The 26,933-nt window shown below is 32.9% G+C and overlaps 1 protein-coding gene and 1 long non-coding RNA gene across 6 annotated transcripts in view; one reads left to right on the forward strand and one right to left on the reverse strand.

The window, feature by feature from the left end:
• LOC106111401 (trehalase) overlaps positions 1–26,933 on the reverse strand; it is a 51,077-nt gene that overhangs the window by 4,275 nt on the left and 19,869 nt on the right. For 2 of the 5 annotated variants that reach the window (XM_013293469.1, XM_013293468.1), the window contains exons 2-14: positions 22,415–22,763; positions 19,900–20,037; positions 19,003–19,118; positions 17,154–17,309; positions 16,443–16,608; positions 15,422–15,574; positions 14,805–14,882; positions 14,383–14,495; positions 13,399–13,565; positions 12,826–12,996; positions 11,631–11,846; positions 10,952–11,060; positions 8,343–8,475 (exon numbers count right to left, since the gene is read on the reverse strand). In XM_013293469.1, the coding sequence (XP_013148923.1) occupies positions 8,343–8,475; positions 10,952–11,060; positions 11,631–11,846; positions 12,826–12,996; positions 13,399–13,565; positions 14,383–14,495; positions 14,805–14,882; positions 15,422–15,574; positions 16,443–16,608; positions 17,154–17,309; positions 19,003–19,118; positions 19,900–20,037; positions 22,415–22,497 (1,799 nt within the window). In that variant the 5' untranslated portion in view covers positions 22,498–22,763. Of the gene's footprint in view, positions 1–7,577; positions 7,814–8,337; positions 8,476–10,951; positions 11,061–11,630; positions 11,847–12,825; positions 12,997–13,398; positions 13,566–14,382; positions 14,496–14,804; positions 14,883–15,421; positions 15,575–16,442; positions 16,609–17,153; positions 17,310–19,002; positions 19,119–19,899; positions 20,038–22,414; positions 22,764–26,933 lie in introns of those variants that run through there. The other 3 variants (XM_013293472.1, XM_013293471.1, XM_013293470.1) reach the window with 3 other exon arrangements.
• LOC106111402 lies at positions 1,203–2,205 on the forward strand. Its single transcript, XR_001226170.1, has 2 exons — positions 1,203–1,376; positions 2,137–2,205. It is a non-coding gene; the product is annotated as an uncharacterized LOC106111402 (long non-coding RNA).

Genomic DNA, 26,933 nt, shown 5'->3' on the forward strand with positions numbered 1-26,933 from the left:
CAACCACGCTGGCCAAGTGCGGGTTGGTTGACTTCACACATATCTTTGAATTTCTTCGCCGATATGTGCAGGTTGCATCACGATGTTTTCCTTCACCGTAAGAACGTCGGGTAAATTATGTACGAAAAATCGAAAATCACATTGTACAGCGGGATTCGAACCCAAGACCGACCTAAGTGTAGATTACAAGTCAAGTGCCTAAACCACTGAGTCACCGACGCTCTCAAGGAAGAATAACTCTAGTTTAAATCTTCAAACGCAAATGGAATTAAAATACTAGGCCATTCCGCCATAATTACCCGCATATTACAGATAAGAAATAGTTTAAAAACTAGTAAACGCCCCTAGAACTTAGATAATATATTTACACAGGTTCATGCACATTCTCAATTAAAATGAATATTTACGTATACAAAAGAGATCTTTATGTCTTGCATTTAAGTCGTAATTCCTTTGAAATACGATAAACAAGTCAATGTAAACAGACTGTTTATGCACAGATGTCTTTTATCTCTTTGATACAGACAATAAAACCTCTTTAGTGATTAAAACGATTTTTATTACTGGCTGGAAAGATAGATATATTTTTATTTAACATAGATTTAAAACGGTGGCATATAAAAATCTACATTTTAATATTTTACTTCTTACTAATAATATAAATGCAAAAGTTTAGATGGGTGAATGTTTGTTAGAGTTTGTAGAGGATCGTATGGCACATAGGTTACTTTTGTTTTAGTTAAATCTCCGCGCGGACGGAGTCGGGGGCGAAAGCTAGTATGCAAGTTGCACTTATGAAGATTATTTGTCAGCCGATCAGAATCTATCAAGTCAAAGGTTAACACAAAGATAGAGAGTCGTGGGCGTATCCATTGTCGTACTTTATAAATGACGGTTGACGGGTAGCAACGGAAACGGAGCAGTATTAAATGTTAAGATACTAGAAAAAAAGTTAAACCGTATTTTATAGTTTGATCCAATCTAAGAAGAAAATAAACAAAAAAGTTTTTTTACGCTTTGTGAATAAAAAAATTGTTATGAAAAATTTATTTTTCTCAAACTAAACTATCTAAATTACTATAACGTTTAGAATAAGTAATATTTTTTTAATTAGTTTCGTTTCCATACGATAATTTTTAAAAAAATGTCACTATAAAATATAACACCCTATATAAAACATCCTGTATACACTATATAGGTGAAATAATTGGTACTGTCGCACAATGCGCGTGCGCGTTCAAATCTGTGGATTATATTCAGTTCTATTCAGACCGCTGAAGTGAACGGTGCAGTTAAGGCTTCACTATTAAACGGAATAATGGAATAAAGCTGGAAGGAATTTAGTCAATCTTTTTAAAGCTAAAATAACAAACAAGGTAATTTTTTTCTTTTTTTGTAAATCAGTTTAAGGATTAATATTTCGTCTGAAAGGATTTTTTCTTTTATTAGTTTATTTCAGACTTTAAAAGGATTACGTCGTTTAGATGTAAATAGTCAGTAATTAACATAATGCAATTGTCTAGTATTCAGTTATACAGGGATGTACTTTTTGTGATTTCATTTTTTTACATTTTTCAATGGATTTTTTTGGCGATGAAAATAATAATTTTTAATTATAAATATAAATCATAATTTCATTTAATGCAATTTTTATATAAATGCGTTTTTCCGCTACAAAATTAAAAGATTCATCATCATCACCAGCTCACTATATGTCCCCACCGAGGGGCTCGGAGCCTACCCTAAAGTTAGGGTGACTAGGCCATTAGTCAACCACGCTGGCCAAGTGCGGGTTGGTTGACTTCACACATATCTTTGAATTTCTTCGCCGATATGTGCAGGTTGCATCACGATGTTTTCCTTCACCGTAAGAACGTCGGGTAAATTATGTACATATGAAAATTCGAAAAATCGAAAATCACATTGGTACATGGCGGGATTCGAACCCAAGACCTGTAGATTACAAGTCAAGTGTTCAAACCACTGAGCCACCGACGCTCAAAAGATTTACTAGGTTAAAAAAATTTAAAACGTTATCTGTAAAAAGTTATTTGTAATTAACAAAATTTGCATTAGAGCGTGTATTTAAACCGTACAGTTGTATATTTTTAACCATATAAAATGTTACTTTTTCAGATTTTTCTAAGGATGTAACCAAGTTATTCAAGTAAGCAGTTACTTAATCTATCACTAAATAAACATTGAGCCGTTTCGTGTTTTATTTTCCGATACGTACAATTTAATCCATATACAGGGTGTAAATTTATGTTTCAATGTGGAAGTCCATAACATCAATACTCAATAGAAAATTTTAATAACCTCACATCTATTGATGTACTCTAAAAAAAACTGGACTAATTCGGAATTTGTCTATGATTTACAAATATTTGAACCCACATTTATTCTTACATCCTGTATATTGGTGTTATTTTCCTAAACGTCGTCTGAAGTCGTTTTTGATTATCTTTAGTCATTTCTGTTGTCACTTCCTAATTGTTTAAATGTATTAGAGCCTTATGTTTGACAAATTTATTGAAAATTATTACCTCTATCTCTTAGTAGATATTAAATAAAATAACGTAATCATAAGAACACGTTAAGATTAACTTCAGGTTTTAAAAACTATTGAAAACAAATCTGAAATATGAAAAGGAAAAAATACTTTAATTTGAATATAATATTGTTATAAAATTATGACTAACTGAAGAATGAATTAACCAATAATAATTTGAATCATGGGAATTCCAGAAAAACAATTCCTGGAATTTAACGTATAATGGTTACATTGATGGGAAATCCTTCAACAGAAAATCCTTCCTTCAAGTCAACAGACCATGAAATGTGGCTGGTATAAGTTGGCACGAAGGATACATGACTAGTCTTGCATTTAATGTGTCAACATTACAAGGTATAGTAAGATAGGAACCTACGAACTAAATGAACTCCTGATTTACTGTAAACATTAATTATTTGACAACCAGTTGATTACTAGTTTCAATAGCAACAAATAAAATTGACGCCAACAGAAAATTTAAGGAAATTTCAGAATCAAGTTTTCACACGAAGCAACAATTATTACAAAAGATTATTATGGAATTAGAAAACCAGAAAGTGTTAAGAATAAATGTGAATGGCTACAAAGGAAGAGGAAGACCGAAGAAAGTATGGATGGATTGTGTGAAAGAGGATATGCTTAAGAAAGGAGTGGATTCAGATATGGCTGATAGAGATGTATGGAAGAGCAGCACATACTGTGCCGACCCTCCGTAAGGGATAAGGGCAAGTGGATGATGATCAGAAAACATTATAATCTTAAGGATAATTTAGCACTTAGAGAAGTTATTAAATAAGTAAATACAAGCTTTTGCCCTCAACTCCGTTCATGCGGAATTAACAAAACTTAAACATTTCTTCTATGTTCTACATCTGTGCTTTTCGTCAGTATTTGTTAAGCTGTTCCGGAGAGACCTAAGATCTAACAAACTTCGTAAGAATAAATGTCTACTAATGTAGCCAACGTATAAACATCTGAACAATCTTTTAGTTATGAATATAGAGGGGTGGAGGTAGACCTAGAAAAGAAGGATGGATTGAAAGGTGATATGGTCAAGAAGGGACTGATGACTGAGATGATGGATGATAGACTTATTTGGAGTAGAATAAGGTAGGGGTGATGATGATAAACCATTTGAACAACAAAACAAAAGATCCTAAGAGTATTCAGTTGCTAATAATGAAAATTAAAGTAATATTTCAACATTATTTGTAAAGATAGTTCAGAACACCAATGACGTCATACAAAACACAAAAGGCTGTATTTGTATGAAAACAGATAAAGCCAACAAAGCGTGACAAGGTTGCAGGAATTCAAACTATACAAGCTATTATGGACTCTACTAGTATGAGGACACGTTATAGAATTGTTTACAGTAAGTAGTGATTGTACATTTAGATAAGGGTTGGTACAAGTCATGGGCGTTTTCATACGATGATTCAGAGCGGGAGTAAACGCTTAATTATTAGTAGGCTAGTATTAAAAAAGTACTTTTTTCAATATTAAGGCAATGCTTATAAACATGTACAATATTTCAATTAAAAACTGACAAGTAGTTTTTAGGGCTCTTTGTGGGGTTGTAGGCATTATTTTGAATGAAGTTATGTATTTATGTTTACAATTTTCCACTATCTAGGGAGAGGTCAGCTACGAATTCCTGCACCCCCTTGGCGATGGACGTGTTTCAAAGTATTTTTTACTTTAATTATTTGTAGGTATTGGATATAATGGTTTCATAGGTAAGTGGGCTGAGTTACAGGAGAGAAAGAGAACCAAAAAATGAAAGTCTACGTCTTTTAAATTGAACAATGATATTTATATTTTTTTAAAAAAGAAAAGAAAACATTGGATATCATAATTTTTACTTACACCACTCAAAACAAGACGAGCTTTCTAACGAGCTAGTTGTTTCAGTCGAGTTTTATAAAAATCTATCGCTAAAAATCGCTACTCGTCTGTATTTTGACACACGAGTAGACTACTGGTAGAATGACTAGACAATGGCGGCCTTGTCCTGTCTTGTAATTATGTAAGCATGCATTTGACATCGCCCCTTGATTGTTCCCATTGGGAGATCGAATACTAGTACAGATAATAATGAAATTTCATTGAAATTACGGATAATTCAGAGAGTTTCAACTAACAGTGTTTGGAAACATTATAAAGAGATAATCACTATTAAAAAAAATTATGAATCAATAGACAAGATATTACGAAATACGTAGAGTTTCGGATGTCTATTTAGACATCACCATGGCTACCAACGAAAAACTTAAAATATTTTAAATGTCGTAATGTCCGCTCTATAATTTACTCTTTGGAAAACTCACAGCTTTATAGTCTTTGATTGTATTCATAAACTTAACAAATAGACTAATTAAACACCGATATCTTTCTCATTTATTTTTTTATGCAGCTTTTTATTGCAGTTCAATACAATTTAACCTTCAATGAAGTGATTGTAACAATAATACACTAATAAATAAAAAAAATAACCTTTCAATCGATTTATTTTATGTAGCAAATTGTAAGTAAAAATATAAGAGCGGACGATTTGAGTAAACTATCGCAGAACTGTTATGCGATTGTGTATTTTCCGCAGCAAATTCGACAGTTCAGTTGCACAAACAAAAATCGAGTAGTGTGCGCACCTCATAAGCTCATAAGAATCAAAGTGCGACTAAACAGTTGTGCGATAGTTTAGTCTATTGTGTACACGGTCTAAGAAACGACAATCGTTAAAGAACTTTAATTTATGTTTAATTTTGTGACGTTAAAAATTGCGGGAATATGACGTAAATTAAATATGGCGACCTTGACAGTAACAATGGCGAGACGGGACAACGCGACATTGCAGTACCTTACTACCTCGGAGTTATAAGCTAGATTTATTACAGGAAACTGTTAGATAGACTTGCACATGCAATCTGACGTCACACTGCACGTACAGTCAGAGACACTGGCGGTCCACCTTAATAATAATCCTTTGAACATTTTGAAACGAGTCGCGAAACAAAAACCACACAGAAAACAGGCGAGAAGTGGAATGTGAGGATGTAAGTGTGGTACTGGAGGCCTAATTTTATTCCCTTTACCTTTCCACCCTTTTCTAAAGAGGATGGGAAGGAAATGTGGATTTGACGGTGGAGGAGACGCATAGGAAAGGGAAATGTGCTCTTTATGTGCGTCTCCTCCGTCAATTAAGGGTAGGCAACGCATCTACAATTACGGATGTTTATGGGCAGCGGTAGCTTTCCATTTCGGTGAATTCAGGCCGCTTGCTCGTTTGCCACCTTATATTACAAAAAAAGACAACACAAACTTCTGTCCGAACAAAAGCCAATTAGTGAGACACGGCAATCAGTGTAACATAAGTTTTTTTTCTGCACTGGTTTATTATATGATTATTTTTTTTAAATCACATGATATAGTAAATAATCTATCAGATATTAGCAACAACTGTACACGGAACATTGTTATTGAATAACGACTTCTATCTACCCGACTATAAAACCGGAATTATCTGAACAAGGAAGATCCGTAATTGAATCTACATGGAACTTACGTCTGAGTATACGTGGAGAGATTTTCTAGAAGATTCGATAGTTGTATGTGAATAAATATTTGTATTAAAAATTTGTTCTTAATTATATATTTCTTGTGTATTATTTACTTTTGGAATGTTAGAATGTTGGTTGGCTAAAAAAAATAATTCCATGAGACTAGATTTATGGACGTATAATTTATTAGTTTTGGTCCGAGTAGAGATAAAAAAAAAACAAAGTAGTCTACGTGTTCTTCCAGACTATGCTCTACATCTATGACTGTCAACGAGATCTATTCAGCAGTTTATACTACAAACTCTAACATCCATCTATCTGATGGACTCAAGGAGCTGAAGCGCAGATTGTAAGCAGGAAAAGCATAATTGCTGAGACCGCCCCCACGATGTAATACTTGACGGTAGTTCCGTGGGGGCACAAAAAAGTCCATAGAGAGGGTTGTTTAGTCGGTAACGGGACTCAGGTTAGGTGAATACTAATAAGCCTGAGCCGCAACACCAGACATGTAACTCCCATGTCTGACGGCTATAAAGCATTTTTCCCTCTATAAAAAAAAATCTATCTAAACTTTCGGATTTATAACATTAGTAAGAAGTTAGATTATTATAAACTGTGAAATTATATCTGAAATAGTAAATAAATGATTCTAGTAAAATAGAAGAATATACAATAGTTTTATTTATTTAAAGGAAACTTTAAGAGTAAAGTTATTCCTAAATATAAGAGGTCATAATTTACAATATTTTAAAGATAATACAAAGATTATAATAAAATAGACAATTGCACTAACAGTTTTTACAACTAAATACATCTAAGTAGGCTAAAAAGCAGATTTTTCGAATTATCCCCAACCGTTTTCCCGCTCTGTCCCCTCATGGGGACAGATGAGAATAAAAAGTTTCATCCGTCCCACCTTTTATTCCCCTACCACCAATAAGGTGACAGATGAAACTATTAAGATATAAAATAAGTCGCAAAACAGGTGGGACAGATACGTTTTATTCTCGTCTGTCCCACGCGGTGACAGAGCGGGGTGACAGTTGGGAATAATCCGGATTTTCTACAATATAAGACCACTATCACACTGGTAGAAATAAACGATTTCATTTTACTTTATTAATCCAATCTAAGATATACAATATAATAAAAATATAAGCTTTTTTACAAACATGCTTTGTAAGTGGATCTAAAGGTTCTGTTCTTTCTATGAATATCCATACATTTACTTACATTTAGTATGGATAAAAATAGCATTAAAGCGATTAAATAGAAATCGTAATATACAATGTACAGTCAGCTACATAAATGTTGACAAAACTTTAAAAAACGCAGAGTTTGATTTAAAAATACTAAAAATTTTCGTAAATACACGAATTCTTGCATTTATTTTATCACCTTAATATTTACAAAATATATTTATACAGCTGATTGTAATATATATCTACATACGTATACTGCAGAGATATCTGAAATATATAATTTCAGTTTTTCTCTCAACTTAAAGGGAAAATAATATATTTTGTCTACGATTGTTTTGGTAGTGGAAACCTACAGTAAACATTTCAGTGAGAGTGTATAAAATGTACAATACAGGGTGTATAAAATAAACAAATTAAAATCTTACAAAGATAAAGTAAAAATGGAATGATCTTACTTTTAATGTGCCTCATAGCTTCTAAATAACACCAAAAAATATCTGCAACAAAACATAAAACAAAACTTAATAAAAAAATAAAACATAACTAAAAATAATTTTTATTATGACCATTACAAGATGTTGATAGGTTCTTGTCTAAAAAAACAGTACATAGAGTAAAGATTCTATACTTCTAGACTCTGAAAGGATAAAAAAACCTGATTAGTAAAACTTGTGGGTTTATACTGGTTTTAATTTAAAAATAAATAAAATAGTGTCTACGCGAAGTAAAAAATGTATGAAGCAAAAATTGTCATTAAAGACTCATTATTCATTACATTAGGTAAGAAACATTCTTGAGACACCATGAGTCTGTCCTACCACTGGCTGATAGAGGCTCAGATAGCTTAATAGTGATGTCACAGTCAGATGAAGTAACGAAATCCGATACTTCCATCACATATCCTATACGTTGGATTGTTATCTGACAATTTACAACGTTTTATCAACAATCCAACAGTTTACGCGCCTATTAACACAGAATATTTAATAGAAAATAGACAACAGAATAGTTTTTTACTCACCTCACCCTAACGCTCCCGCGGCGACGGACGCCAACACGACGAGAAGCGCAGTGGCGACGCCACTCGCGCCGACGGCGGCGCCGTGCACCGCGCCCTCGGCCGACTCAGAGCCGAACGCCTCAGCTGCTGACAACCACTCTGTCAAATAGTCGGGCGTCAGTGCGAACACGCACGCCGACTATACGCTAACCAATGGGCTTCGAGATTGTTTTTTTTTTTTATTTTGTCACTGGCCAGTGTCTTTTTTGTTACTGGCCAGTTGTTATTAGTTGTTTGATTATTTTAATTTAATACTGGTCTGTGCTTTTTTTATATGCCAGTTTTTAGCTTTTTAATTTTAAAGTTTGTATAAATTTAAGGATTGCCCAGTATTGTACAAATATTAAAAAAATACACAATTATAATTTACTTTATTTTTATATCTAAAAGAAACCATTGCCCATCATGCAATATGAAAAATAACTTTAATACCGTGACCATAGATATAAATAGAAGTGTATAGCCCATAGATTAGTATATAGCCCGCTAGATACATGCAGATGCTAGATAGGAAATAAATAAATTACATTTAAAATTGCCACAACACGAATAACATACGAAAAATAATTAAATATTAAATCTAAACGTTGGTTCAAATAAAATATACGATTGTGGCTAATTTTAACAATAAATGTACATAGAACACTTTTAAAATAAATGCAAAGAAATTGTGAACATACATATTTTTTTTATTCTTTAAAAGTAACCAACATTTATTTTAAAATGCAATAAAATATAAAAGAAAAAGGAAATAATAGTTCGACAAGAAATGTATAATAAATAAAATAATTTACAACACCCTATATAAAGCAAAAAAGCTGCTATACCAGGATATAATTAAAATAAATCTACAAGGAAGCAAATTATACAAAAAGATAAAAGAAAATAATTTAAGTAATTTACAGAGAACATATGATTTTAAAATGACTACTAGCTTTTGCTCGCGACTTCGTTTGTACGAAAATAAAAATAAATTTCTAATAATAAAACATCCAATCTTACTCAACGATAATGTAATTTTTTAATGATGAAAAGTAGTTTTTGAGTTTTACATACAAAAATACAAATATTTGTTATTCGTTTTTTTTTTTACTTCCTAACTCTTTCTTCCTAGTTTCCATTTGTTAGATTTAGAATACTCTAAAGATAAACGTGCGTTTAGATGTTTAACGTGTTTAAAATATATTTATTATTTTTTGTTCTCTGTTAATTATATATATTTTAATTTTTATATGTTAATTATGTGTAATAATTTTACATGATTTAAATAAATAAATAAAACCCCTAAAAGAATTTAATTTCCCTTCACTTTTAAAACTATTAACACACGACAACAACAAACAAATCTAAAATTGTATTGTAACAAGCAAAAAACAATGCTAAACATATATTCCCACTGCATAAAACACTATATGTACAGTCAGCTACAAATATATGTAGATTTACAAAACATTCACTTGTTTATTTTCAGAAATACCCTAAAGAATAACTGCCGCCCGCGACTCTTCGCGGATTTAAAACTTAATTAGTACTCTATGTTACAAATTTCATTTCTCAAAAATTGAGACGTTCTGGACCTAGTAACAAATATCCATACATTAAACATTCCTATTTTTGTTAGTAAAAAGTCATTTGTATTTCTTTGCTCCTTATGATTTTGTTACATTTTATAAATTTCTTTATATATGAAGCTGACTGTACATTGCTATCTCTTTTATACGCTTTGAATAAACAGAGATAGCATATATGTTTGATCGGCGAATGACTTTTAGTGTTACTAATTCTACTTATTGGTATACAAAATGAACTAAAATGAACGTACCATCTCCAACTGCAATGAACGAATGAATGAACAAAGAAATGTTTAAATTAATATGCTTGAAAAGCAAAAACAAAATTTAACGATACTATTATAATAAAGCGTAAAAACACACTTCTTTGTTGCTTAACATGTCAGCAATTACAGCTATTTTTGAATAATGCTTTTTTTAATAAAAAGTCCTACACGCTTAAGGCTATATATTTTAACGCCAGTAAACTTAGAGGATAAATATTTTGGATAAAACCCTAATGTGGGAAAGAGACCATAAGTTGCTGCCAACATCAAGGAAGCAAGGATGTCATCATGTCATGTCATTTTGACATTTGTAATTGTTAATTTGACATATATAAACAATAAAATAAAATTTTCATAATTTTATGCGGATGAAGTCGCACGGGAACAGCTAGTAAATATGTAAAACTACAAATTAGATGAAAAATTTGAAAATATCGCACTAAAGATGGGATAAAATGATTTCTAGATAATGTATTAAATATATGTTTAAATGTTAAACATAAATACTGCTGTTTTATGCCGATTTAAATAAATTTTAACTAGGTTTTACACGCGACTCCGTATTCGGAAATAATGAAAAAAACCTACGTATTACGTCAAATTTCAACAAGATCTGTTGAATTTTAGAGGTACATATCCATCCATCTAAAAAATTGCAATATTAGTAAAAAAATTAACAAAATCAGAAATGAGGTTATCCAAATGATAAGCGACCTTAACCCCTTATAAGGTCCTCACCTCCATATCTGTTGAGAAGGGCCATCACCACGCCATTGGTCCAGCCGAAGCCAGTCTGCAGAACATACTCGCCGCCGCCGCCGTACCCGCCGAATATTGTCGCGTCGTACTAAAAAACATATTTAAAAGTGAAAATACACTCAAAGTATACAATTACATCAATAAAAATTAAATAAAAGCATACAAAACGGACAACAGCAGTCTTAGGCCAGTTTTATTAAATATCAGTGTGTAGTTTTTGTAATTTATGTAGTTTGAAAGAAAATCTATGTAAACATAATAAATTAGTATCTCAGAAATATTATAAACTAGCTTTACCGGTAATGCTTCATCCGTGTGGAATTAAAAAAATAATAAAACAAAACCTATGTTACAGATAAGTTACCTTTTTAAAAGTGAAAGAATTTATCAAATTAGCCCATTAGTTTTAAGTAAATCAAATATATACAAAAAACTAATCTTTCCTCGAATAATGTTAAGTACTAGCTTTCGCCCGTGACTCCGTCAGCGTGGAATTAAAAAAATAGCCTATGTCTTTCAGATTATCCTCTACATCTATGACAATCATCGAAATCCATTCAGTTTAGGCTACAAACTAACAAACATCCATCTAAACTTTCGCATTTATAATATTAATAAGATAACTCCCCCCCCCCCCTATTGTGGGTTTTGAACTAACCTTTTCCAGCATAGCTGCTTTCTGCTTCCAGACTTCGAAGTTGGAGCGAACCCACTTGGTAGCCATTTCGTAAGCCAGGCGAGTGGCTTCCGGCAGCTTGGTGCTGGCCAGTCCAGTGACCACCATGTACTGGAGCGGCGGCCACGCGTTGGGGTAGTCCCACTGCTCGCCGGAGTGCTCGAACGTGGTGGGGATACCTCCCTCGTAGATATCCACCTGAAAAACAAAGTATAGTATATTAAAAATAGAAAAAATATAGCCTATGGTACTCAGTGATATAGCTTTTATTAATGCAAGAATTTGTGAAATCGCCCCAGTAGTTTTTGAGTTACTTCAATACATACAAATATACAAATTTTTCCTCTTTATAATGTTAAGTACTAGCTTTCGCTCGCGACTTCGTCCACGTGAAATTAAATAAAACAAAAATAAATAATCTCTGTTTTCTTCCAGACTATCCTCTACACCTATGCTAAATATCATCGAGACCAGTTCTGTAGTTTAGGCTACAAAATCTAGCAAACATCCATCAATCTAAACTTTCGCATTTGTAATATTAAGTAAGGAAGAATAAATAATAAGTAAGAATAAATAATAATAAGAAGAGAAGTTGAATTATAAAAAAATAAATAAAAGAGACTAGCTGTTGCTCGCGTCCTTGCCTGCGTGACATTAATAATATAGCCTATGTTACTAATAACGTAGTTTTTTAATGGTGAAAGAATTTGAAATCGACCCAGTAGTTTTTGAGTTATTTCAATACATAGAAAAATATAAATCTTTATATTAGTACAGATTAAAAATACTTTTATAGTTAAAACTTAACTATAAACTACTTTTATACTTAAACTTACATCGGGTAACACGATTGGATAAGATACGAAATGAGTATATTCGAGGAAGTTTGAGAGTAGTCCCAGTGGTTGAGAAGGTAAGGAGTAAAAGGTTAGAGTGGGGGCATGTTATGAGAAGGGATGAATCGCATGTAACAAGAAGGACGTTAGTTATGAATGTGGAGGTACATCGGTAGAGGTAGACCTAGAAAGAGATGGATGGATTGCGTGAAAGGTGACATGATCAAGAAGGGAGTGATGACTGAGATGACGGATGATAGAATGCTTTGGAGGACGAAAACCCGGTGCGCCGACCCTACGGGAGTAGGATAAGGCAGGGGAGATGATGAGTTAAAACTTACCTTGACTTTATCCAAATAGTTAATAACTCGTCTAACGAAGTACTCAGTTCTAGCTTTATCATAACTGCCTGTCCACAGCGGAGCGACATTGGAAGGGTAAAAGTAGTCCCTTCTCCGCTGAGACTCCAGACTGTAGTCTAACCAGACTCCTACGTCTTCGTGCCATAACACCTGAAAACCATCATCATCATCGTAAGCACTTTGCACTGGTATTTTTTTTTAATTATTTGGTCTCTTGTTGGTTTTTATATATGTAAGTGAAATATACATTTTTTGAAAAAAAAAAAAAAAACTAATTAGCTATTGCACGCGACTTCTGCTGTGGGAAATTAAATAAAAAAATGTAAGCGATAACATAGCTTTTTAATGGTGGTTTTTTAAAATCGACCCAGGAGTTTTTGAGTTATTTTTAATAAATACAAAAATACATATATTTCCTCTTGCAACTTCGTGTGAAATTAAATAATAAAAAAGCCTATGTAGCGATAACATAGCTTTTTAAATTTTTTAAATCGACCCAGTAGTTTTTGAGTTACTTTAATAAATACAAAATCCTCTTTATATTTTTATTACCTTTTCAATAGCCTCCATTAATCTTGCATGTGTGTTTCTGTAATATCTCTCTTTGTCAATATTTCCTAGCCTCAGATAAAAATCAGCCATTATCTCAGCGTTCCAGGACATTATAGCGTTTAGATCCACAGGTATTATTGACCTGGTTTTCAAATTTGTTAGATTACCTGGAATGTAATAAAAAAAGTATTTACATATATATCTATATTATTATAAAAAAGCGTGTACACACACTTCTTTGTTGCCTAAGATGTCGGCAATTACAACATATTTTTGAATGGTTCTTTTTTAATAAAAAGCCCTACACTTACGTTATGATTTAGGCTATATATTTTCAAGCCGTTAAACTTAGGAGTAATTGTTTAGGATAAAAACCCTAATGTGGGAAAGAGACCATAAGTTGCTGCCAACATCAAGGAAACAAGATTGCTAAAGTTTGTCACGTCATGTCATTTTGACATTTGCTATTAATAATTTGGCAAATGTAAACAATAAAATAAAGTTTTCATAATTTCATGCGGATGAAGCCACACGGGAACAGCTAGTATATAATAAAATTGGAGTGTCTGTTTGTAATATCAAAAGAAAAATTCCAGATTTCGGGAAGATGATGTATTTGCGTTGCTGATAACGAAAATCGCATTTAAAATTTTATTAATTTTAATATTGCAGAGACGAAGTCATGAGCAACTGCTAGTCATAAATAAATCAGATAACAATTTACTAATTACAATTTAGAGATAAAACTAGCTGTTGCTCGTGACTTCGCCCGCGTGAAATTAAAAAAAGTAATGAAAAGCATAGCCTATCTTACTCAAATATAACGTAGCTTTTTAACGGTGAAAGAATTTTTGAAATAGGTTCAGTAGTTTTTGAGTTTTTTCAATACATACAAAAATACAAATAGGAAAGATTTGTATTTTATAACATAGTAAAGATTAAAAATGCCAGAGTTCACAATCGACCGGTGACATAAATAATTACCTTTATTAGTTCCGTTCAGCACAAACCATCTAGAAGAGAAATCCCACCCGGATTCGGCTGCCGCTTTTAATTCTGCGTATAATTCTTCTTTTTTATCTGCTGTATCGAAATGTCTGTAAAAAACCAACAACAAAAAAATAATGACAACTTGTAATTTTTGGCAAAAAACTTTAAGATCTAAATGTACATTATTCTAAAAATAAAATAAAAATTGCTTATTGATTAATTATTTCATATAATATCGTGATTTTAAAGCATATGGATTTAAATTAAAAAAAAATTAATTTAAAATTCTGATCCCAAAAAAAAACTGAAAATTCCAATTACATAAGGTATTTGTAATCGCGAACTTTGTACAACAGCTTCGCTATTTCGGCGAATTTATGTGGCCGTTTGCTATCTATTGTTATAAAAAAACTTACTTAGCACAGTCTATATCTTCTTTGTAACTCTCTGGTCTCGGACCTTTAGAGCCATCTGCATATCTCAGCATTAAGAATCTGAAATTAATGTAAGTTCATAAACAAAAGAATTTAAAACTAGTTATTGCTCGCGACTTCGCCTGCGTAAAGTAAAAAAAAAATAATAAAAAACGCCTATGTTACTCACAGATTTACCTTTCTAATGGTTAAAGAATTTTCAAAATCGCCCCAGTAGTTTTTACGTGAATCAAATACATACAAAAATACAAATCTTTCCTCTTTATAATATTAGTACAGATAAGTATTCTATGTTATTCTAGACTTGCTGTTGCCGTGCGGCTTCTTCCGCATGTAATCATAAAAACTTTATTTTATTGTTTACATATCAAATTCTCAATTGCAAATGTCAAAATTACCATAATAACCTTGCTACCTTAATATTTTTTATCAATTAATTAATTATTGAAGAAATATTATAAAAAATAGCCTATGTTACTCAGCGATAACATAGCTTTTCAATAGTGAAAGAATTTTTGAAAGCCCCAGTAGTTTTTGAGTTACTTCAATATATACAAAAATACAAATCTTTTCTCTTTATATTAGGATAGATAACTTACTTTTCTCCGTCGTGTTCAACTTCGATTGTATGATTTTTCATCCAAAAGTCAAATTCTTTATCCAATGTATGTATATGTTGTTTTAGAAAATCAATATCAAAAGAATCCTCCATTATTGATTGCACCATGGGGATGAGAAGTGGGGGTTGTGATCTGAAAAACATTATAAAAAAATAAAAGAACAGAATAAAATTATTAGTTTTATTATCTAGCTGTTATTGTAAAAAAAAAGTATAACCTATGTAACTCAGTGATAACGTAGCTTTTTAGTGGTGAAATTTTTTGAATTAGCCCAGTAGTTTTTGAGTTATCCTAATGCATACAAAAATTAAAATCTTTCCTCTTTATAATATTAGTATAGATTGTTCGCAACTTGTCACTCACACACTTAAAAACACTTAATAAACATATATGTTATTTCAGACTAATACATACTATACACTACATTTGTGATGATATTATCTAAAATTTCGCATTTTTAATATTAGGTGAAGGTCCAATATACATTTTTAGACAAATTTCACAAAATTTGGGTTCATTTGCCTCTGATAATATTTTGAAATTAACTACTCATTAACGATAAATTAGTCTGTCTTATTGAAAAAGACAAATAGATTTCCAAAAACTTAATTTGATGCTTAAAATTTTCACAAACAGTTACACAGAGTGTTGGAGTTTTTATATGTTTGTATACTGGCAGGCAACACTGTACACACTCAGGATGGTTTTTTTAATTAGAATAATATATAATTTAAATTATTAAGAATTCTACATTTGATGAAATAAAGAGAGACTTCACATCTCGACACGGAACAAGTAACATGGTAGGACTAAATAGACTTGTATAAAATATGGTTCAGATATTTTAAATATAATGATGATTAACTAGAAGAAAGTGTTTCAATAGCCCCACACCTCCAGAACCCCGGACGGGGGAAAGTAACCGTCCAACACAGAGTAAATTCCAGGTTCTCCAATAGCTCTTAACTATTATAAACATATCCTAGAATATTCTACTAACCTCATAACATAGTATATTCTCCCACCGTTCGGTATAAGACCAATTCTGTCAACAATATCTAGGAAATTGGAAACCATGCCTCTAGCGGTTATCCTCATTTCTGATAGCAATAATCCTTGGATGATCCAATATGAATCCCAGTAATAAAACTCACGGAAACGACCGCCTGAAATAAATACAATACTTATAAACTAACTGTTGCTTGCGGCTTCATTTATAAATATAGCCTATGTTACTCAGTGACAACGTAACTATTGGTGAAAGAATTTTTGAAATCGCCCCAGTAGTTTTGGAGTTATTTCAATACAAAAATACAAATCTTTCCTCTTTATATCAGTATAAATAAGGTTGTTTAATTTAAGAAACAGGTTACAGAAATAGTGTATGTTATTTAGTGAAAATGTAGCTTTTTAATGGTGAATGATTTTTTGACATTTTCCCAGTAGTTTTTGAGTTCATTCGTTACATACAAAGACATCATTTTATTATTACTAGCTGTTGCTAGCGACTTTATTTACGTGGAATTCAAAAATAGTAAAAACATAGCCTATTTTACTAGTTGGTAACGTATCTATTGGTGAGAGAATTTTCGAAATCAGCCCAGTAGTTTTTGAGTTATTTTAGTACATACAAAAATACAATTTTTTCTTTTACAATCTCTAAAGTGGTTATCAGGTGATGGTTTGCACTAAAAAGTTTTCAATAACTCACCAGGCACAATAACCGGGTTATCAACGTAGATGATGGAATACAAATCCTGGTTCTTCTTCACCTCGTCTTTCATCTTCCTGCCGAGCTCCAGCCACAGCCGGTTCAGATCTGACGCCCACTGGTGAAGAAGTGGATCTTTGATCCTTTGCAGAAACGCTGAAAACGAAAATATGCTTGAATCAGATGAACAAATGATGATGGTTCATGTTTTTCTGATTAAATGATTTAAGTAAAGTGAACTTCAGTGCTTATTTTACAAATAAGCACCAAAGCTGAGTAAAGGCTTTATCCATTCAGCACTCCAAAGTTAATAAAATATCTGTACATTTTTTACACTTGCTAATTATGTTTGTGCTTTTTGTATATTCGATTATTCTGTTGTTCTGTGTTTTAACATGTATATGTTTTATTATTTTTGTTTCCTTAATCACTTATCTGCTACTTTTTTTACGTTCTGAATGTATTAAATAAGTTATTGTTAAAACAAAGAAGAGAGCATAAAACTTGCGATTTGTTTTTAGTTAAAATTGGACCGAGAATTATTTTTTTCCAGACCACAATGTTGTGCAACTATGATATGTAGTTAATTAGAATTTGATAACTACATGTTGAGTACATATTCCAAAATAGAGTAAATATTCATTATTGAAATAAATACATTATTGTTATCAATTTCTTTGTCCACGAACTTATCGCAGAGAAATACAAATATAACTGTAAGGGTAACTCATACCAAATTGTAAATTGTCTGATAACAATCCATGTGTAAATTATGTGATGGAAATAACGGATTTTGTTCCCTTATCTGTAACGTCATTTTTAAGCTATTTGAGGCTATATCAGCCAGTGGTGGGACAGGCCCTAAGAATCATACTAATATTATAAATGCGAAAGTTTAGATGGATGGATGTTTGTTAAAGTTTGTAGCCTAAACGGCTGAACGGATTTCAATGAAAATTGGTATAGATATAGAGGGCAGTTTGGAAGAACACATAGGCTACTTACTTTTGTTTTTTTAAATTCCACGCGGATGGAGTCGCGGGCGAAAGCTAGTACTAATATAAATGCGATAGTTTGAATGAATAATGGATGTTTGTTTCAACATATCTGTAAAAGGACTTAACAGATCTCGTTGAAATTTATCACAGACATGATCTGGAAGAACACAGATTACTTACTACGGTTTTTTTAATTCTCTCGAAGACGAAGTACGAAGTCCTGGGCAAAAGCTAGTAATTTTATATAGTGCTAGTTTTATCGTACTCGCTCTTTTAGACAAAAAAATACAGAATTTATAATTAGGGATATGCTAATCAAATGTTGCTTTATGGACAGACCAGATCGTTCTGTTGTATTTTGCTCTCTGTTTCTCTCTTTGATTAAACAAAGACAGCAATATGACAGTGGAGTTTCACAGACATTAAAATCCGACGAAAGTTATTGTTTTTACTAAGTTAGTAATTTCACTGCAATATGTCTAACTAGAAGCGTCACTAATCAATACTGAGAAATCGTTTGTTTACAAGTTATTAACAGAAAGGAAGTTTATTTCCATTTATTACACGATAAAATATATTTTTATATCGACTGAAACTATGGAACAATTTAAATAAATAGCTATATAATAGAATAGAAATAGCTTTCGATCGCGTGAAATTAAATAAAAACAAAAGTATACCTATGTATTCCAGACTTTGCTTTACTAAGACTTTCTTCGAGATCCGTTTAGTTTAGGCGGCAAACTAACAAACATACATCTAAACTTTCGCATTTATAATATTAGTAATTTTGTAACTATAATGGTTAAAGGTATAATTAATCTGGTCATGTTTATTGTAAGCAAACTTACCCGGATTATCCTTCCAATCAGTGGGCCTCCAGTCCTCAAATTCTGAACCCTCAGGGTCAAAGTTCTGGTTCACAAATTCCTGGATATCAGCTTTCGTTGGCTCCATTGGGTATAACCTGAAAATGTATGGATAAACTGTCATCCAAGGAAATCGTATAAAATCTTTTATCTATATACTAATATTATACAGAGGAAAGATTTGTTTTTTTTTTATAACATATGATGGCAAACGAGCAAGCGGCCACCTGAATCCGCCAAAATAGCGAAGCGACCGCTGCCCATAGACATCTGCAATTGGAGATGCGTTGCCTAACCTTATCCAACGGAGGAGGAGACGCACATAAGGAGGATATTTCCTCTTCCTATGCATCTCCTCCATCGTCAAATCCACTTCCCCTTCCCATCCTCTAAATTGTCTCTTGTATTTTAGTATGTATTGAAATAACTCAAAAACTATTAGACCGATTTCAAAAATTGTTGGACTATTAAAAAGCTATGTTATCACTAAGTAACATAGGCTATATTTTTACTATTTTTTTACTTCACGTGGGCGAAATCGCGAGCAACAACTAGTTATTCATAATTCTTAATAATATCATAATTGTGAAGTTTAGAAGGATGGATAATTGTTGGAGTTTGTAGCCTAAACGGCTGAACGAATCTCGATGAAATTTAGCATAGACGTAGAGGGTAGTCTGGAAGAATACATGGGCTATTCTTATTGTTTTTTTAATTCTAAATAAATTAACCCAAAATATTTGGATACAAGTTAAAAATGTTCATTTAAAGATATATTTTTTTGTCTTGATCATTCAAATATCAAGGGACTTTCTTGAACATTAAAGCATATCTAAAAATCAGAGTATATTAGTGTTAATAAAGAGCTAGAAAATTTACCTTTCCATCATCTTTCTAAAGTGTTCAAGGGTGATGTTTGGAGAGAACTTGATCTTCATATCGACGAAGGTCTTGGAGTCGTTGTAGAGGCCAGCCATCTGCACCGTATGCAGCAATGGCCCGTGGCAGTAGATTAAACTGCAAATATATATAGATTAACAGTGGTTTAACTGCATTTATGTGCTTTGCCCTGATAGAACTATTCTTACGTTCCACTTAACAAAAAAAAAACTTTATTAATTTCCCCCTTGGGCAGGGGACTGGTGTCCAAACTAACTTAATGTGTGCCAAGTCTAGTCGTCTACCCTTTCTCAGAGTTTTCTAAGGTGAAATGAATAGTAAGAGAAGTTAATGTCGAGGAAAATAAAAAGAAACATTTCTCTGTACATTTTGTCTTTTTGCAGTTATTACAACGGTTAGGTATGTATGGCGGCTACAGGTGGCCATTTGCCACCTTATAATATAAAAAAGTAAAAATTTACACATGTGAAATACACAAGTGCCAGTAAAAACCTGGCAATCATATTGGATACTTCAAATTTTGTGTGAATGACACTACAGAACCTATGCTCTAGTCAAGGTTGCTGGAGTTCACTCGAAGGGCATCGACTATAGTAGACTACCAGTATTATACGAAGTAACACAGCAAGGAAATTTCAATGGGCTTATTGACCTGATCACTTAGATCCAGACATCAATCAGACAATAGCATTAAATTACAATTGATCGTACAAACATCGGCTATGCAAAACAAATATTACAATAGCTTGTAACCGAGATATCGGTGCAACCGGTTCTATCCGGTATCTCGTCAGGTTACTGCCTAAGCTTGTGTAAAGAGAACGCTATTTACAAATGTAACTCGTGTCATAGATTACTACTCAAGTCTGTGACCTTGTTAAAGATATTCAAGTCCACCAGACTTAACTGAACTGAAAGAGCGTCGGTGGCTCAGTGGTTTAAGCACTTGACTTGTAATCTACAGGTCTTGGGTTTGCATCTCGCCATGTACCAATGTGATTGTCGGTTTTTCGAATTTTCATACGTACATAATTTACCCGACGTTCTTACGGTGAAGGAAAACATCGTGATGTCTGCACATATCGCCGAAGAAATTCAAAGATATGTGTGAAGTCAACCAACCCGCAGTGGGCCAGCATGGTTGACTATGGCCTAGTCACCCATTATAAGGGTAGGCTCCGAGCCCCTCGGTGGAGACATATAGTAAGCTGGTGATGATGACATTAGTCGGTTCAACACCAGTTGAGAAAGGAAAACCCTTGTCTCGGATCATAGGTCATCCAGATGGACATGACTAAGTGCACACGGCGGGAAGTATGGATCACACTCTGTGGAAGGTCTATGACCAGCAGTGGGTAGACAAAGGCTGATGATGTATCGGCATTCGAAATAATCTGTCTTTAGAGCACACCTTTGGCTAACCTATCGCATAATTGTTGAGCGATTATCGATTTTTTCGCAGCCAATTCAACTGTTTAGTTGCATAACTTAAACTCGAGTAGTGTGCGCACCTCCATATAAGCTCATAACAATAAAAGCGAGACTAAAAAGTTGTGCGATAGTTTAGTCAAATGGTAGTGTTCTAAAGTGTATGCAATTTTTTTTTCTATAATTGTTTCTAAACGATTTCTTCTTAAGTGATAAGGTGGTTTGTGATTGACAGACGACAGATGGCATATGTTTGCATAGCACATGCTTTGTCGCGAAAACGGATCTTTAGAGTTTCCTTTCTCAAAGACCGGAAGCGTATCTCAGTTATGCTGTGTCTGGTATTAGATGATCTATTGCTCTGCGTATATTAAAAACATTAAATTTTCTCTTGTAACAGTATAAAAGCAAGTTTAATATGACATTTATGTCTAGTGTGTGTGGTTTTCAATTACCAGTTGTCAAGGCCATTTAGTTTCCGGTTTTTAATTTATAATGCGTGGTTACTGAATTGCAATATTATAACAAAGCTACTAAGTGAATGTAGATAACTTAAATGTATATACTTAGGATTTTTATACAAACTAGCTTACATAGTAACGTCAAAAATTAGAGAAAAATCAATATTTAAAGTAATAATACATTCCATGCTATTTTAGCTATTTCAAGCGAACTCGCGAATCGATGGCCATTCATGTGTTTCAAGATACTATCAGACGAATATTGAAACGACATTTATATAACAGTCTTAAATGATAAGGCCACGCTTAAACTAATATCCATTAAAATTGACGTCTATCAGATAGTAAGCAATGTTTAGAAAGAAGAGTTTTTTCGTTTCAGTATTTGGCCGTTTTTGTACTAATCTTACTAATATTATAAACGAGAAAGTATAGATGTTTGTTAGAGTTTGTAGCCTAAACTGCTGAACGGGTCTACATGAAATTTGGCATAGACGTAGAGGATAGTCTGGAAGAACACTTAGGCTACTGACTTTTGTTTTTTTGACCTCCACGCGGACGGAGTCGCGGGCGAAAGCTAGTAGAATAATAAAAATGGTACTCACCTATCACAAGTAGGTGGTAGGCCGTTCCTGTCGGCCGCCACCAGGCCAAGCACAGCGGCGATAACGCACCAAGTATTCACCATTGTTATGGCACGTCACTTAAATAACTTAAGACTAATATCACTCGAATAAAACTAAATAAATAGAGGAACAAAATTCACTAACTTAAAATCACTTTAAAAGTTTGACTTTGGCTTATTTGCTGATTGTCCAATTGTCTTTATTTACGTGTTCAAGAATGTGTTTAGAATTTTAAACGGCTTCCTACGGAAGGGTTGGCTTGTCATTTTGGGCGTTATGGCGACGATTGGACCTCCTCGGTACACGGCACCCCTGTGCCGAAATTCATCTGTAACAAGAAATAATTTAACTAAGTAATCTTTACAAATAATATAAACTAGCTGATGCTCGCGACTGCGCCCTCGTGAAATTAAAAAAATAATAAAAAAATGGTAATCACTGACAACGTATTTTAATGGTGAAAGGATTTTTGAAATAAGCCCAGTAGTTTTTGAGTTATCTAATACATAAAAAAATACAAACCTTTCCTTTTTATAACATATTTTAATTTCATTTGTATGTATTGAAATTACTCAAAAACTACTGGACAGAATTAAAAAAAAACTTTTACCATTAAAAATGAACTTTTTCAATAACTGCTTAATAGGCTATATTTTAAATTCACGCAGACGAAATCGCGAGCAATAGCTAGTCATAATATGAATTTTCGATTTGTTAGGAATAATAAGCAAACATCAACATTTAAAAAAATCAATAAACCCGACTGCTTAAAATACGAACATACACGAAAACATTAAAAAATATTTAAAAAAAAGGTTATGGTGAGTTTCAAACGACACGCAAGAGTTCTACACCACAATCGAACAGTCCATTTATTTTGTAAATATGCGCTACGTCACTCTATCCATTGTCATCGCAAATTGAACTCAATAGCGCTATTAATAAAATCTAATATTGCTAAATATCTACGTCAATCATCAATGAAGCCTGGCGCCTTGCAACACCAAGCGACGCGACTAATCAATCCAGACGAACTTCTGACGCCCAGAAACGTCTGTAGGAATTAATGATTTTTTATTGACTACAAACCAATATTTATTATGTCACAGGAATATTAAATGTAATTACAGTTACAAGCCAGCTGTTGGATTACCAACCCGCAGTGGGCCAGCGTGGTTGACTATCGCCTAGTCACCCCAACTGAGTGTAGGCTCCGAGCCCCTCAGTGACGTATGATGATGGATGACTATCGAATTACTGTATGAATGTCTTTGCTTGGAAGTGAAAGGCTTCGTTCAGACTTAAACGCAACTGTAGAAAACGACAACAGGAAGATGACTCCGAATACAATAACAAAGTCATTTACTTATTTAAACGTGTGTGATTTGATTTATATGTCCTTACTTTTTACAATTCTAATATTAAACAAGTCAGTTTCTGAACCACTGATAGGAGTAGACGTCATCAGCGGACTGTCGTGTCAATGTACATTTTAGTCACCCACACAACGCGTCAACTACGAGCATCCGTTCCTGAGACACAATTGAGTGCAATTGAAAGATTGGCTTACCTTCTGGTCAACCTTGGTATATGCTTTCCAAATTCAAGATCCGATTTTAGAAAGAGATACAGAGTGGGAAAGAGACAGGGAGAATCGATATTCAGTCGTGGTAACTGATATAGGATCTAATTTTCAACTGCCGTAACAGATATTTGGATTTAAAATCAAAGCTATGCTCACATAGACCTACAATTGTTTCGTAAGTAAATAGGACGAGAAACAAAAAATAATAATTTTAATAAAGTTTAGATGAATAAATTGTTTTAATTCCTTCCAAAAGATATGCCCAACTCTAGCCAAATATCTCTACTATTATTACATACTAGCCGTTTCCGTGCGGCTTCATCTGCATGAAATTATAAAAATGTTATTTTATTTTTGCATCTGTCAAATTCTCAATTGCTAATGTCTAAATAAAAGCCCCTTAAGTTTAATAGCCTGACTTTTTATTAAAGAAATATTAATTCAAAAATATGCTGTGATTACTGAAATTCTACGCCACGAAGTAGTGTGTGTTTACGCTTTATTATATTATAGTGTGTATATACTTGTATGTATTGGTTTATATTACAATTTATTACAATATAAATCACAACACTGTATCAATTAACAGTAGGCGTTGATTGTAATCCTCGCCAACTACGTAAATGTTAGCGAATTCCCAAAGCACATGACTATGATAAAAATAGAACAATGAGTTTCTCGTCACTGACGCTAGGGGGCACGTGAGCGACACACCTACCACCTACATTAATGTAAATAGTTACTAATCTATATTAATGTTATAAAGAGGAAAGATCTGTATTTTTTTATTTTTGTATGTATTGAAATAACTCAAAAACTACTGGGTCGATTTAAAAAATACTTTCACTGTCAGAAAGGAAATTTATCTGTGAATAACATAGGCTATATTTTATTATTACTAATGTTGATAACTATTAATAAACAACATATTTCTGGAGCCCGGCGTTAAAAAATTACGATTTAACTTTTTTTTCTTTATATGTACATTGGGCTTTAAAATAAACTAATATTTCCAATATGTTTTTTTTTTATAACTGAAGAAGTTAAAGCTATTTTAAAAGAAAGAAGTTAGCAAACACAACCCGATTCCATTGGCTCGAGGTTAATTGTATATTTCAGTACGCTAGTTTAGGTAAATGACAACTTACTTACATTAAGTTCGCATAGTAAATATTCAATTAAACATTGCAAACATTAATAACATCGAGATATTTCTTAATGCGCACGTGAGCTTTAAAATTAGAACAAATTAAACGCAAGACGCAAGTCACCATCATACGCGAGTAAAGTCACGTGAGCTATACACCTCCCAGAATTGAATTAGGGTTGTCAACGATACCCCCGCACAGTTCGGATTTTTCCAATTCTCTACTCATTTATACTAATACTAGCTTTCGCAAACGACTTCGTCTGCGTGGGATTAAAAAAGTAAGTATCCTATGTGTTCTTCCAGACTATCCTCTTCATCTATGCCAAATTTCATCCAGATCTGTTCAGCCGATTAGGCTACAAACTCTAACAAACATCCATCCATCTAAACTTTCGCATTTATAATATTAGTAAGATTATAAAGAGGTAAGATTGTATTTTTGGATTTTCGTATGTATTGTAACTCAAAAACTACTTGACCGATTTAAAAAATTCTTTTACCATTAAGAAGCTACGTTATCACTGAGTAACATAGGCTTTTAACAACTTGTAATGATATGAAAAATCGATTTAATTAGGGGACCATACATGTTCATACTAATTAAGCGACAAAAAATTGGACGATTAAGAGTCTAGTATACTTTTAATATCCTTTTATATTGCAATGATTTTGTTTTTGTCAGCAAAGAAAACAACTTTTGAAATAAGTAATATGGTATTTTTATGTTATTTACACATGCACCGTATAAAATTGCGTTTAAAATGTAATTTTAATATAAACATAACTTTAGCGTGCCAACCCTAACAGGGTCGCAGTGGCGTGCGTGCGGCGGCGCACGTGAACGGGACACTTTCCAAACGGTCACACCCATCAAATAAGTCAATGAATACTTATTTACAGTAGAATCTCGATAACTTAAAACCCTCCATAACTTCAAAAAATAATATTCCCTTCACATCAGAGCCTAAAACCTATAGAACTTTAAATATTTTTTGTTTCCCTTGGACTTTAACTTATCGAGTATCTGTATATGATAAAAGCTTTAAAGATTGTTTTTTTAAGGATTTCCAAATAGTTTAATGTATGCAAATATTTTCTTTGCTAATTTACAGTGTGAGATGTCGCAATGGTTCAAAACTTAATACTCTTTACTTATTTCTATTTTGTTACATTTTGACGTGTAAATATGAGTTTTGATACATTTTAAGTCGAAGTGACGATTTCTTGTTTTTTTTAACATAAATAAACCAGCGCTTGACCACGATTCCACCTAAGAACTAATGAAGACGCAACCGAATGCGTGGCAAACTTAGCTAACATTTAACAAAAGAGAAGGATACTTGGAGTAGGACAGTCACGGGCGTCAGCTAGTCATACTTCATACTTTTATTGTAAATGCCAAGTTTGGATGGATGGATTTCATCACGAATGGCATAGATGTAGAACATAGTTTGGAAGAACGTAGACTACTAAATAAGTATATGAAATTCTGGACGGAGTAGCGGTCGTAAGCCATAAATGATTATACGTATGTTAACTTAGTTATAAATAAAGGTATTATCACGTGTTGTTTATCAATCACTTCACTCACTTCTGTCACACCCCCAAACATATTTGCGTCAATTGATCTGGTATGGTGTGATTTTCTTCTTGGCGCGCATCTTGGCATTTCGCCTAAATAATTTAATTCCGACGTAAATGTATATCACAATTGTCCAATACAAAAGCGATTGAACGACCGGCCTCCAAATCAAGACAAATGT

Source organism: Papilio polytes, unplaced genomic scaffold, assembly GCF_000836215.1.
Source record: "Papilio polytes unplaced genomic scaffold, Ppol_1.0 DF824169.1, whole genome shotgun sequence".
Lineage (NCBI taxonomy): Eukaryota > Metazoa > Arthropoda > Insecta > Lepidoptera > Papilionidae > Papilio > Papilio polytes.